Below are 12,243 nucleotides of genomic sequence, written 5' to 3'. Positions count from 1 at the left end.
CATAGCTAACCAGCTCAAATTGAGAAATTAAGTCAGATCAATATATGGACAGTTCTTACGGGAAGTCGAATTTAGAACCTTGTAATTATCAAGTCAATTGTCCGACCAACTCGACTAGGATTGTCTTCACAAGTTGGAAATCTAATGCATATGTATGTTGTTGGTTAAGTTACGGTTAACCAGTTTCTAATATTTATTTATTTATTCATTCTTGAAGTTACAGTTAACCTAACATATATACATGTGTTCAAGGCACACATCATTCTCATCTTTTGTAAATTCCCATAAAGAAAAAAGCAAAATTTTGGTGAAAACTATGTAATGGATTAAGGAATTAAAACTATGTAACAACAAATGAAACTTTTAGCAGTATGAGACATGCATATATAAATTGAAGTGCTAGAACAGACTACATATATAAATATGTTTGGAAAAACAATAATAATAATAATAATATAAATAAAACTGATACTATGATGAGAGTACTATATGTAACATTAACATGGGAGAATCAGAAGGAGAGAATATAAATGTACTAGTGCGAATTGAACCAAATTATAACTAGCTAGAAATGAGTCTTCTTTTCATCTCCATTCCTCAGAACTTCATCCCATCCCTGTCAAGAATCTGGATTTAGCTTAAAGATGAAATGATGATGATGCTAAAATAAGGTTAAAATGTTCATGGTGCAGTCAGGTGATGAACAGACAAAATGGCAGTCAATGCAAGTCCAGACACAAAATGACTCTAATAATCCCCTTTTTTAAGTGACGATCGAGGAAAACCCACAGTCACTACTCAGGACCATATAGAAGTAAACTAACCCAAGTTGTTCATATTTGACCGGTTCAAACCAAGAAAGCCAATTGGCTGGTCTGGGAGTAGCCAATAGGCCATTCTCTATTTGAGAGTATAACTGATAACCCAGTGATTACCAAGTCAATAGCCTGACCAACTTGGCCAAGGTTGTCCAGTAATATAATCTCTTTTTTTTTTTATGGTAAAGATATTGACACAAGTGAAATCACAAAGCTACATACCTTAGTGAAAAAAAGGATTAATTATCAATCAAGTGTATCCAAGTCTTAGCTCCAAATCCAAATCTTCCTTGAACCCAATTTTGAGCTCCAGTTTAGCTGCCTCATCACTGAAAGAAGCAGGGTTTTGAACCTCAAAGCTGCCATTCTTGAAACCTTTAACCACCATATTCTTCATGACAGGGATGCCCTCTATTTTGGTCCATTTCCCCATTTCACCAGAAGAGGAAGCAATAAAGGGCAGTGTGGGCACAAAAGCTGGGAGTAGTTTTCTTGAAGGAGAAGAAGGGGGTGATGAAGAAGTGTAGCAGCTAGGGTTAGGGTTTGTTGCAGCAGCAGAATCTGCAAGGTTGAGATTAAGAAGGGAAGAGAACTGACCCTCTCTTGGTGGGGATTGCCTCAGCCTTGCCCTATCTCTCCTGTGAACATTCATGTGGCCACCAAGAGCCTGGGCAGATCTGAACTCCCTCCTACAGAAACTGCAAGTGTAGGATCTTGGAGGCCATGAAAACCCTGCTGCAACTAAATCCCCATTTTCTTTATTCTGAGGGGGGAGAGATTCATGGCTGGTGTGATGATGTTGATGATGATGATGGCCCCATGAATCTCTAAGCTTGTTCATGTCTTTCATGTTCCTTCCATCATTGCTTCTCCAATTAGTGCTTCTCTCCATGCCACCCTTTTTGTTCATGGGGTAGATTATAGATAGACCCTCTAGCTAGCAGAGATCAAGAAAACTAGTTTAAAAATATATAGCCCATACCCACACTTAAAGATCTAGGACATTAAATAAGAAGTTGTAAGATCACTTTTAGGAGTTTTCTTTTCTTTTCTTTTTGGTGGGGCCACTTTAATTAGAGTATAATTAAACGGAATTTCCTATTATGTTTCATATTTTTTATTTTTCTAGTAGGCCGGATGGACCAAAGGGCATGGGATATGGAAAAAAAATCATATATATATATATATATATATGGTGACTTTTGTACCAATCACAATCCATTGTATATATATGCTATTTGGGATGTATATATCTCCATATATAGCATCTTATTATTTTGATACAACTAACATATCATGCATGTTGTGTCTAATACAAAAGTAACTTTGCCAATGCCAATAGATACATTAGGAAAAACCACACATATATACTACAAGATTTCAATACATTGGGGATAGTTACAGTTCAGTTGGTTGAACAATTGACTTGATAACCAATGCTCTAAGTTTGGCTTTCCGTGAAAGTTACCTATTGACCTTCTCTGTTTAAGTCGAGCAGTTAAAGCAACTTAAAATAGTTTATGACATATACCCACACACGTGCACTGTTTTTTCTTTATTTTTAGCTTGTCTAGATGCTAGGTGCTACTCTACCGCCCGACTAGCTAGTCCCTAGCGTCTACTGCAACCATAGTCATAAGACGAACTTCACCTAGAGTATAATGCAAGTACCTTTGAGTAGCAACTGCTGAATTTCTCGTAAATCAAAGATTTCGATATATTAATTCACACAACTTGGGTAAAATAAGAACAATTAAAATATTTGTAGTTAATGGGTAGGGATGGGTGTAAGGTGGGGCCAGGGGGGAATAGGGGATGAGGTGATTGGAGGCAGATGAGAAGCCATAAAAATGTGTAAGCCAGAAGAAGAAAATGTGAATGGGGTGCATTTGGTAGGAAGTGTCCCCTATTTTTGGTGTGTGGAGTACTAAAACTGGAACCATTGTACTGCCAGCTTATGCCTTTTGCTAATTCTAGGAAACATTTCCAGAGGATGTTCCTCACTGCTCTTTATGATGTGTGTTTGGTCTTTATGTCATTATATTTACTTCTTTACATTTCCAATACCTTCATCATTTATAACGACAAATTTCATTTCCCCCCCACCCCAATGATTTCCCATTTTGCTTTATTTTTATTTTCTCTAATCTAATTTATTAAAATATACATATCTTTCACAACAAAAAAAAAAAAAAAAAAAAAAAAAAGTAAAAATATACATACATTTATGAAAAACTACCCATCCTATGTTGCATAACGTTGTCGAGCTCAAAATATGCAATAATTTTTTATTACATAACATTACTATCTGTCATATTATATTTAAAATCATATGTAAAGTAATTTGGTTACTTTAATTTATTCACCAAATTAAATAACCTTAGGAAACCCTGTATATATAGGATGACTTTGTGCAACGGGTTCGACCGAGAGAGTGTTGATAAGAATCAAACTCATGACCATTATCTAAGAGTTTGTACATTGAGTACACCCTATTCGTGTAATAGTCCACAAACCACACAGAAAGGCCTTGTGTCAAAGTTTGATCGAGAAAGTGTTAATAAGAATCAAACTTGTACCTCATATACGATATTTATGCTTCATTCATCCAGCTACTCTTTTTTGGAGCAAGGTGCTTGTCTAAATCTTGAGTATAATGAGGGTTGATAAGTGGACTGCTTAGTCATGTATGTGACCATTAGTCAAAGAGTTTATTCATCATAAAGTCATCCTAGCCATATAATGTTAGTATATATTTTGTTTTATTGAGGTCATGGTCAGTTTCCAAGAAAATGTGACCATTTCCAGAAAGTATCTTCTCAAGACTGCATATATCACTTCACTATTTTCCTATATTAGAGTCAATATAAGATAATGTGTCAACTAAAATTAAAGTTCAATTTATATATACATAATTGTACCAAGTATTATTAGTAATGATCCATTTCAATTGTACCAGATGCAACATGAATGACATACATGGTTGTATTATATATATATGTAAATTAAAATACATCAGTAACTTAAAATTTATATGAATACTGTAAGACTAATTATTTCAATTCAGTTCATATCATGCTTGACTCTAACCCTCTAACCTTTGATTTACGAGGAAATCTATATATAACCGCTATCCTGCACTCTGGGTGAAATCTTCTTGGCCATAGTTCATCTACCAGGCTTGGTTTCCTGTCTCCTTAGAACTCAAGGATACAGAGGTACGAGCCTATAGAACAGATCCTGTTCAAGTATGGTCGGGATGAAATCTACCTTGTGATCCTAGAAGGGTCACAATGAGATAAACCAGTTTAGGTTGGTCCTAGCTGACCCATTATTCAAACCAAGAAAATCAATAGACAGTTCCAATGAAGAGTCGAACTTTGAACCTAAACCAACTGTACGACCAACTTGACTATAATACCCTCCATTCTCCAACCTTACAATTAGACATTAGCAACTAGCCCACTTGAATTGGTAATTGTTAGCAACGAACTTTTGGGTTGTTGCATGATTAGCTTTTAGTTAAAAGTGTTGAATGGTTCAGTGCTTTTGCATGCTAATGTAATGATGGGTAATGAGTGGTTGGTCAGGTCGGCTTAGATTTCAAAACCCAGAAACGAAATCCCAGTGAAACCCAACACAAGATTTGGTTTCCATTATTCTTCCTAAGTAGAAAAGAAGTTTTCGACAGAACCACCCAAACAAACAAAAGATCATACCATGTTTAGCTCCAAGATTTAGTGAAATCTGAGAGACAACTGTTGGCCAATTACATGTACACAACACTACTGCTGCCTAGCTTCCATTCCATGATTATTAATAATGTCTGCTTCTAATAAAGTTTACAAATTTAAGCCGGAATTGCAGAGATCACCCACAGTATACAAAATGTATATTCACGCCTTATTAACTGCATTCTGATCTCATCTCTCCCTCTGTAATAAATCATAATGAATGGTTGCTGTGTTTATGTATGACAAATATGATGTTGTGGAAAGCTATGTTTAATATTGTCTATTTGTTCCTACCCTCCTTTCTACTTCTCTTTTTTTTTGAAAACCCGTTCTACTTCTCTCAACAACCAAAAATTAAAAGTTTATTGCTAGCTACTAATAAGGTGCAGAGTTCGAATCTTATCAAGAATTAAACAATTAGGTATGCAACCCAACATGGTAGTAGTTCAAGTGACAAATGAGCTCTCTTTGTGAGGGGAGAATTCTGGGATAATTCGGGTTTGATCCTCACAAATGACAGTTCCCTTTGGGCCAGCTCTCATACCTCCCAGAGCGAACGACGGGTGTGATTGAGAGTCCTTTGTGTGCTTTAAAGATTCAAACTCGGCATGATTGGCGAATTAATTTTACTTAAAAATTAAAATTAAAGTGATAAAATAAAATATGTGTTATATTAGGACTTGTATATCATATTGGATCATAAATATTGTATGAAAGATTATAATTGAAGAATGGGGAGAACAAAATCATTGTTTCACAACAAAGAGTAGGTAATTGAACAAAGTACATAACACAGAAATTCTAGAAATTTACTGGATACAAGTTTTGAATGGTAGGGTGGCTTGTCCTAGCTAAGAATATATGTCTCCTTTTTCTTCTTTACTCCTTTTCACTGTTGGAGATGGACTGAAGAGAAGTTAGAGAGATATTGGTAACATACTTGGGAACTATCAAAAAGCTTGTCTCTTGATTTCTGATACTTCTTTGTTTCTTTCTATGTAGTGAACCTTATTTTAATTTATTGCAACTTACTAGCTAGCCTGCTCTTTGTTTTCAGCTACCTCATAGTTTGTGAGTGCCCAATGCCACAAAAGATACCTAATGTTGTGTCTCATATAGTGATATGTTAATGGGAGATAACAAGTGTTAAAACAGAGTATTCTTTAATTATATGATAATTTTCAACCATATCCGATACAATTATATATGAAAGATATGATAGTATCGTGTACAATCAATACTAATGTCAATTGCCATTTTAGATTTTCCTTATATAATATAATACTTAAAAAATGACAGTTTTTGTTCTTCAATTATATTCGTCACTACTTTTCATCCTTCAATTGTTTGCAAAGTAGTTTGAATTTTTCACCTATGAGTTTCTTTAGGGTTGAGTTAAAAATCACTTCACATGTAATTGAAGGATGAAAAAATCACTTTGCAAACAATTGAAGGACAAAAGTAATAATATTATAATAATTGAGAGACGTAAAGTGCAAATCTCTTATAATATAATATTATATATACACACATATATTGATATATGTGGGTGGCAAATTATTCTGTGGACTCAGGTCCACCTTGTAAGGTGAATTAAAGTCCAAAATACACAATTTATATACTGAATATTCACAATTTATATACGGAATTTTCACAATTTTGTAAAAGGTAAATTGTAAACATTTAGTATAAAAATTTTATATTTTAGACACGAGTTCACCTTGCAATAGTCCATGGTATAACAATGGTATATGGGTGAGGTCAAGTACAAAAAGAACTTAATGGTACACTTTTAAACATCTTGAGATATTGGGTAGTCGGGCCTAGATATAGAACTGCTTCTGCAGCCCAACATCTTTAATTTTAAACATTATCCATAGGCCCACAACTCTAAGACCTCTAGATTGAGGTATCTAAGAGCTAAAACTTGAACAAAAACTAGGTTTATTGTCTCTAACAATACAATTTTGTTATTATCTCTTCAACTAACATATGATGATTTTCATTATTTAGGGTATGGGACATACAATACTTTGAAAAAATAAAAATAAAAAAGTTACTTTTGTTTGTCTTTCTTTATCAAACCTTCAAGAATGGGCAAACTAAGAGCCAAACCATAGCTAGAAAGGAAGCATTGCCCAAACATCTCCCCATAATTCCCTTCACCAATCATCCTCTTCATTCCAAACACAAAACTCACAAGGTTTAGTACCACCAAGAATGTTAAAGGGACCATGAACATTTTGGCTCCTTGGAAATCAAACTTCCCCATCTCGTACTTCCTTAACTTGTCTTTATCGATGGCTTTGTTTGTCAGCCTGAAATTCGCTTTAGCTACTCCCACCTGCTTTAGCAGGGCGTCTAAGCACCCGAATAGGCATGCTGTCACACTCCTTATCAGCCAAATCCTCTGCTCATTCCACAATGTCTTGATGGAGCCCCCAGTCGAGAAGACCTCATGCACGTGTTGGAGAAGGGATGACACGAACACAATTGCAAAAGGAGCAAACCATACACTCGATACCTGATCAAGTACACAAGCAAGTTAACATGGTATCAGAGCCCACTGGTCTGAGTATCCTACTTTTAAGTCATTATTATTATATTATACATACCTTTGGAAATAAGGGAGTGCCTGTGAGAAAGCAAAGCTGTGGAACTATGCCATACAATAGGGTGGGAATGGAGAGAAGATGAGAAAGCATGAAGTAACCATAGCATAGGACTTGAAGAATAGGCATATTATTGGAGATGCCATACACAAGAGGACTGTACTTGGAGAAACCAACTTGAACTAATCCAGAAGCCCATTTCATAAGCTGAACCAAAGCATCCTTCATATCAATGGTGGTGCACCCTAGAAAGCATGGCCGTTTAGGGTAAAGATAGACTGATCTCCACCCCTTGCAGTGCAGAAGATAGGATGTGAATGAGCTCTCCAAGAGACATTCATAAGAGTACCCAATCTGCCATCAAAGCAACAACTTTGATTTACGAGAAAGTTTGCAACTACTACTCAAAAGTGCACTTTGGGTGAAGCCCGTTTAATCAGAAAATGGTAAATCGATCAACTGTGTTGCCTATAGCTGATCGGTGAGTCGATCGAACTTATAACTTTATGGTTCCAAAGTAACTGTCTTTGACCAACTTAGCTGTGACTGTCCCTTCAAAGCTACTTATTAACTAATAACTATAGTAACAATACATGCATAATTGTACCCAGAACAATCGATATTAGTATCAACCAACACCGTAAAAAATCTATAAATATAGTTACCTGACTACCCCATGCTGTGTTTTCTTCATAGGTGCAAGAAGCAACAGTTTTGGCTTCTTCTATAGTTGAATCAGCAAGAATAATGTCCCTTTTGTCATAATTTTTGTCGTTCAAACGTTTGAGGGAGTCAATAAACTTTCTAGAACAACCAAAATGTTTTTCTGCCTCGTGGAGGAATTCGTCTGCAAATCAAAAAATTTTAAAAATAAATTTACCCAAAAAAAAAATTGGTATTTCTATGATTGATTAACATGTACCCTCTTGATTAGGAAGAGAAAATAAGGCCTTTTTGTACAAGTAATATCCAGTCCCTGCACAAATTGTGCCTCGTATACCATCCATCCCTTGGTACTTAGTCTGCAAAAAATATTGGAAATGGGAATATTAAAATTAATGATAATCCATATATACCGAAAAGAGAATGAGCATATATATAATTAATTATATACATACCGTGTAAGCAGATCTAGCTTGACCATCATATATGTCGTTTTTGCTGACATTATAGAAGATTTGAGGGTACTGTACATAAGAAAGATCTCTGGAAATGTTGGGATCAAGATGAAAGCACATTGCTTGCTTTGCAGAAGAAGAATCATTGCAGTACATATCACAATCCAACACCACCATGTATGGAGCATTGCTCATTAACCCAGAAACTCTAAGCTGTAACAAAACACACATAATTTATTGATTACTTATAGAGGATACCTCAATTTTTGCCTAGAATTATAGAAAATTAGTGCTTTATGTGTCTTTATTATGGCCCTGTTTGGTAAATGACCGTTAGCTGTTAGCTGATTGGGTTGATTAGAAGGTATAACTAGTTGATAACATTAGCTGATTGTAAGAAGGTGTTTGGTAAATTGGTTGTTAGCTGTTTGGTATAATTTATTTTCTCAAAAAGTTAATTGAAAAGACTGTTTTAAGCAGCTTTTTAAATTTTAACATATAGATTACGTACAAGAGCATTTAGTGCCCCGGCCTTGAAACGGTGAGGGTGCAAAGGTCGTCTTTCACGGGAGACATACACTAGAAGAGGCATCTTGCTTTCTTCGTCTTCACCTTCTTGGTTCTTGGTATTATCATGAATGACCTGAAATTGACAATTATATGAGTTGAAAAATACTAGGCACCATCAAACCTTAGCTACCATGAAATATACTATGGTTTTATTTGTTGTCAGTGTCACATTCTCATAATATATATAATATAAACATAGTGGTCTAAACAGTACATACTTCAACATAAGGAGGGCGGTCGTTTTTGACTGAGTTATCGACGCTTACTGCCTTTTCCACGTTTCTCTTGAACACATCGTATTCGGACTGCAAAGACAGCAACATAAACAATATATATATATTATTAAATTATATTGTCGGGAAGTCTTCGGTGCTTCTTATTATAACACCATCATGCATGCAAAAAAAAAAAAAAAAAAAAAAGAAGTAATTAAAAGAATTTATTTATTTTCATTCATTTTCAACCATAGTCAAACTGCCAAACTCTTCTCACTGTTAGTAGGGGCAACATAATAAGAGGCCATTAAAGTAAGTCCAATCTGTCTCACATGATTTTCTTAGTTCAGTTTATCTTTCTTTTCTGCTTAATTTTTGGACTATTATATAGAAGTAAGGTTTACCCTTCGAGTAGTAATTGCAGGGTTCGATAATCACTCAAAAATAATAATAATAATTGTTAAGGTCAAACACTTATTACTATGCCAAACGCTAACTAGTAATATACAAAGATGCAAGTTTATTTCTTTATATTCGTGTAGCGTCATGTTTCGATGGCGGGATACTGGACTTGACTCTTCAAGTAGCCGCCCAACAACAATAACAACAACAACAATAACAACAACAACAACAACAACAATAATAATAATAACAATAATAATCTTCTTTAATTTCTTCCTATGAAGTTTGAAAAGTATGTGAAATTTGATTAATATTAGCTCAATTGATCAACTAACTCAAAATAAGTTTATAAATTTTACGAGTAATACGTTTTAGGGTTCGAATCTTAGGATGAATTTGGTCACTTTCTCCACCCGTCTCTAAGGCAAAAGCATAAGCGGTCCTTAAGTTTAATTTTAATCACTTTTTGTATATCAGTTGTCTGTTACCCTAATAGCTCTAATGGAACTCAATCAGAACAACAAAATCCACTTTGTATATAATTGATGGACAAAAACTGCTATTTTCTTGTAATTTTGTGATTAGAAGTGTTATTTAATTTTTTACTTTATAAAAAGTATTAAAGAAAGATTAAATGAGTTTACACTAACCTTGATTTTCAATTCCTCTGCCATGAATTCATCATCACCCAGCCGGAGAAATCGTTCCTCGTCGCCGAGAGAGGAGAAATAAGCCTCGGGGGACATCGTCTTGATCGCGTACCGCCGGAAAAACGGCAGCCAATGTCTAGCAAACCCACAGGCTTCCTTCATAGCGTACAACGTGGCGGGGGCGCCGCCGTCGTCCGACAGGTAAACCGCCAGCTTCTCCGGCGGGTAGTCGAGGGCCAAGGCGGACAACACCGTGTTCATCACCTCCACCACCGGCTCCTTACTCGGGTCCGCCGTGCATATGAACACGTCCACCCCGGGCAACTCCTCGCTCCGGGCCGGCAGATTCTCCGGCCTCACGGACCGCGCCACCGGCCGCCACCGGAACGCCTGCGTGAAAACCCATACTGAGGTGAAGATGAGCTCCGAGAAGGTGACGAGCGTCCATGAAAGCCGCGGCACGCCGCCGTGGGAGAAGGTTGAGAATCTGTAGTAGAGCAAAGCGAGAATGGCGGCGAAGTGGAAACATGCGTGGATTCTACTGAGTATAGCTCGAGGTTGTTGAACTGTGCAGGTATGGAGGAGGGGAGGGGCGGCGGGGGCGGCCATGGCCATTTCAGTTTTACTTTCTTCTTTGGCTCTTAAGAACTTAGAGGAAGAAGAAGAGCAAATATTCTCTTTAAATAGATAGGGTGATGTTTGGATTTTTCTATCAAAGGAACTAGTTAATTTCTAGAAGGAAAATATTATGCTTACTTATATTATCTATTCCCGATTTTTACTCTCACACTCACAATCTTGATTTACCCTTGTAACGGAGCTCACATAAAAAAAAAAAAAAAAAAAAAAAAAAAAAAAAAAAAAAAAACTTATCAGTGCCAACAATATCAAGAGTAAAATTGAGGAAAAAAAATTTGATATTACGTGTAGTCGAACCCTAAAGATTAAAAGTGACAATCTTTAATGAAGAAGGTAATCGATTAGTGGCATTCTTCTTCTATTGAAAAATGCGACCTAGGAAAGTTTTGCCCGTGATAGTCACGAAAAGTCTAATTTTACATGTTGATAATTGATTATTGGGTTAAGATGCACAAAAGTAATAAGTTAATGTGTTTAATTGTAATTTTTAAAAATTTAGGAGTAATTATTATTTTGTATAAAGTTTGAGATATTATTTGATATTTTTCCTATATTTTGTAATATCAATATATATACGGAGTATAATATAAAAATAAGGTCAAAACAATAAATGTAAATCCATAAATAAAGATTTAAACAACGTACATAATCAACTCCTGACAAACTTTACTTTTACGACGTTCATAACAACGTAAAGTTAACAACATTTTAAAAAAATATATTAAAAAAAAATAACAACAACAACAACAAATTATTATTCTTCATAATTTTAATAATTTATTGCACTATACATTTCCAAAGTTTTAACTTTTCAAATAACTTTCAAACTATTGAAGTATATATATTATCGCATGCGCACCTAAAAAATTTTATAATTATTAATAACGCATTATTTTATATTATTTTTAACAAATCCTGATCATTGTTGAGTGCGATTCTAAAAGTACAATTGATCTCTAGCGTGGCGACGCAAGGCCTCACAATCAGCTGAACAACGTCGTCCGGAGGTGCCCTGAGGTGATGAAAGTTTTTGCCAATAATATTGAGTTCTGTCACGTTTACATGGAGCAAAATAGAATAGCTGATGTTCTTACTAAACAAGCACTCTCGCATCGGAGTGGTTTGACTATTTTTTATGAAGCCCCGAGTGGCCTGGGTTGTGCAGTATGGTTCATGAGGATAATCAAATCGGTGCCAAGTTTCCCAGAAAAGATTTCCTTTAATGGGGAAGATGTTAACACGATGTAACTTGTTTTTTCGGGTGTTTCCCACTATCTTTCGAAAAAAAAAAAAAAATAACAACCAAACACATGAAAGTATTTTGACAATACACAATATGTACGTGCCGGTTATCTATATATTATGATATTATATCCAATAGGACTGGCCTTAGCAATAGCCACGGGCCTCAAAACTTATAGACCCAAATTTTAATTGAGTTAATATCCAAAATTGTCCTCGACTATAGTGATTTTTCTCAATTTC

General features: G+C 35.4%; 2 protein-coding genes across 2 annotated transcripts; both read right to left on the bottom strand.

Moving 5' to 3' along the window:
- Window positions 1–361: 361 nt before the first annotated feature.
- LOC109175554 (transcriptional regulator SUPERMAN-like) lies at window positions 362–1,779 on the bottom strand. Its single transcript, XM_019324827.1, has 2 exons — window positions 1,041–1,779; window positions 362–616 (listed from the first exon to the last, which is right to left on the bottom strand). Exon 1 carries the CDS (start codon window positions 1,726–1,728, stop codon window positions 1,069–1,071), a length of 660 nt encoding a protein of 219 aa, XP_019180372.1. The 5' UTR covers window positions 1,729–1,779; the 3' UTR covers window positions 362–616; window positions 1,041–1,068.
- A 4,551-nt stretch (window positions 1,780–6,330) lies between these two features.
- On the bottom strand, window positions 6,331–10,739 carry LOC109175362 (cellulose synthase-like protein G1). Its single transcript, XM_019324621.1, has 8 exons — window positions 10,120–10,739; window positions 9,071–9,157; window positions 8,794–8,925; window positions 8,283–8,495; window positions 8,087–8,186; window positions 7,830–8,011; window positions 7,168–7,518; window positions 6,331–7,076 (listed from the first exon to the last, which is right to left on the bottom strand). Exons 1-8 carry the CDS (start codon window positions 10,732–10,734, stop codon window positions 6,609–6,611), a joined length of 2,148 nt encoding a protein of 715 aa, XP_019180166.1. The 5' UTR covers window positions 10,735–10,739; the 3' UTR covers window positions 6,331–6,608.
- Between the last annotated feature and the right edge of the window lie 1,504 nt (window positions 10,740–12,243).

The sequence above is a fragment of the Ipomoea nil genome, unplaced genomic scaffold, assembly GCF_001879475.1.
Source record: "Ipomoea nil cultivar Tokyo-kokei standard unplaced genomic scaffold, Asagao_1.1 scaffold0688, whole genome shotgun sequence".
NCBI classification, from domain to species: Eukaryota; Viridiplantae; Streptophyta; class Magnoliopsida; order Solanales; family Convolvulaceae; genus Ipomoea; species Ipomoea nil.
This window is presented reverse-complemented; position numbering and strand designations above follow the sequence as displayed.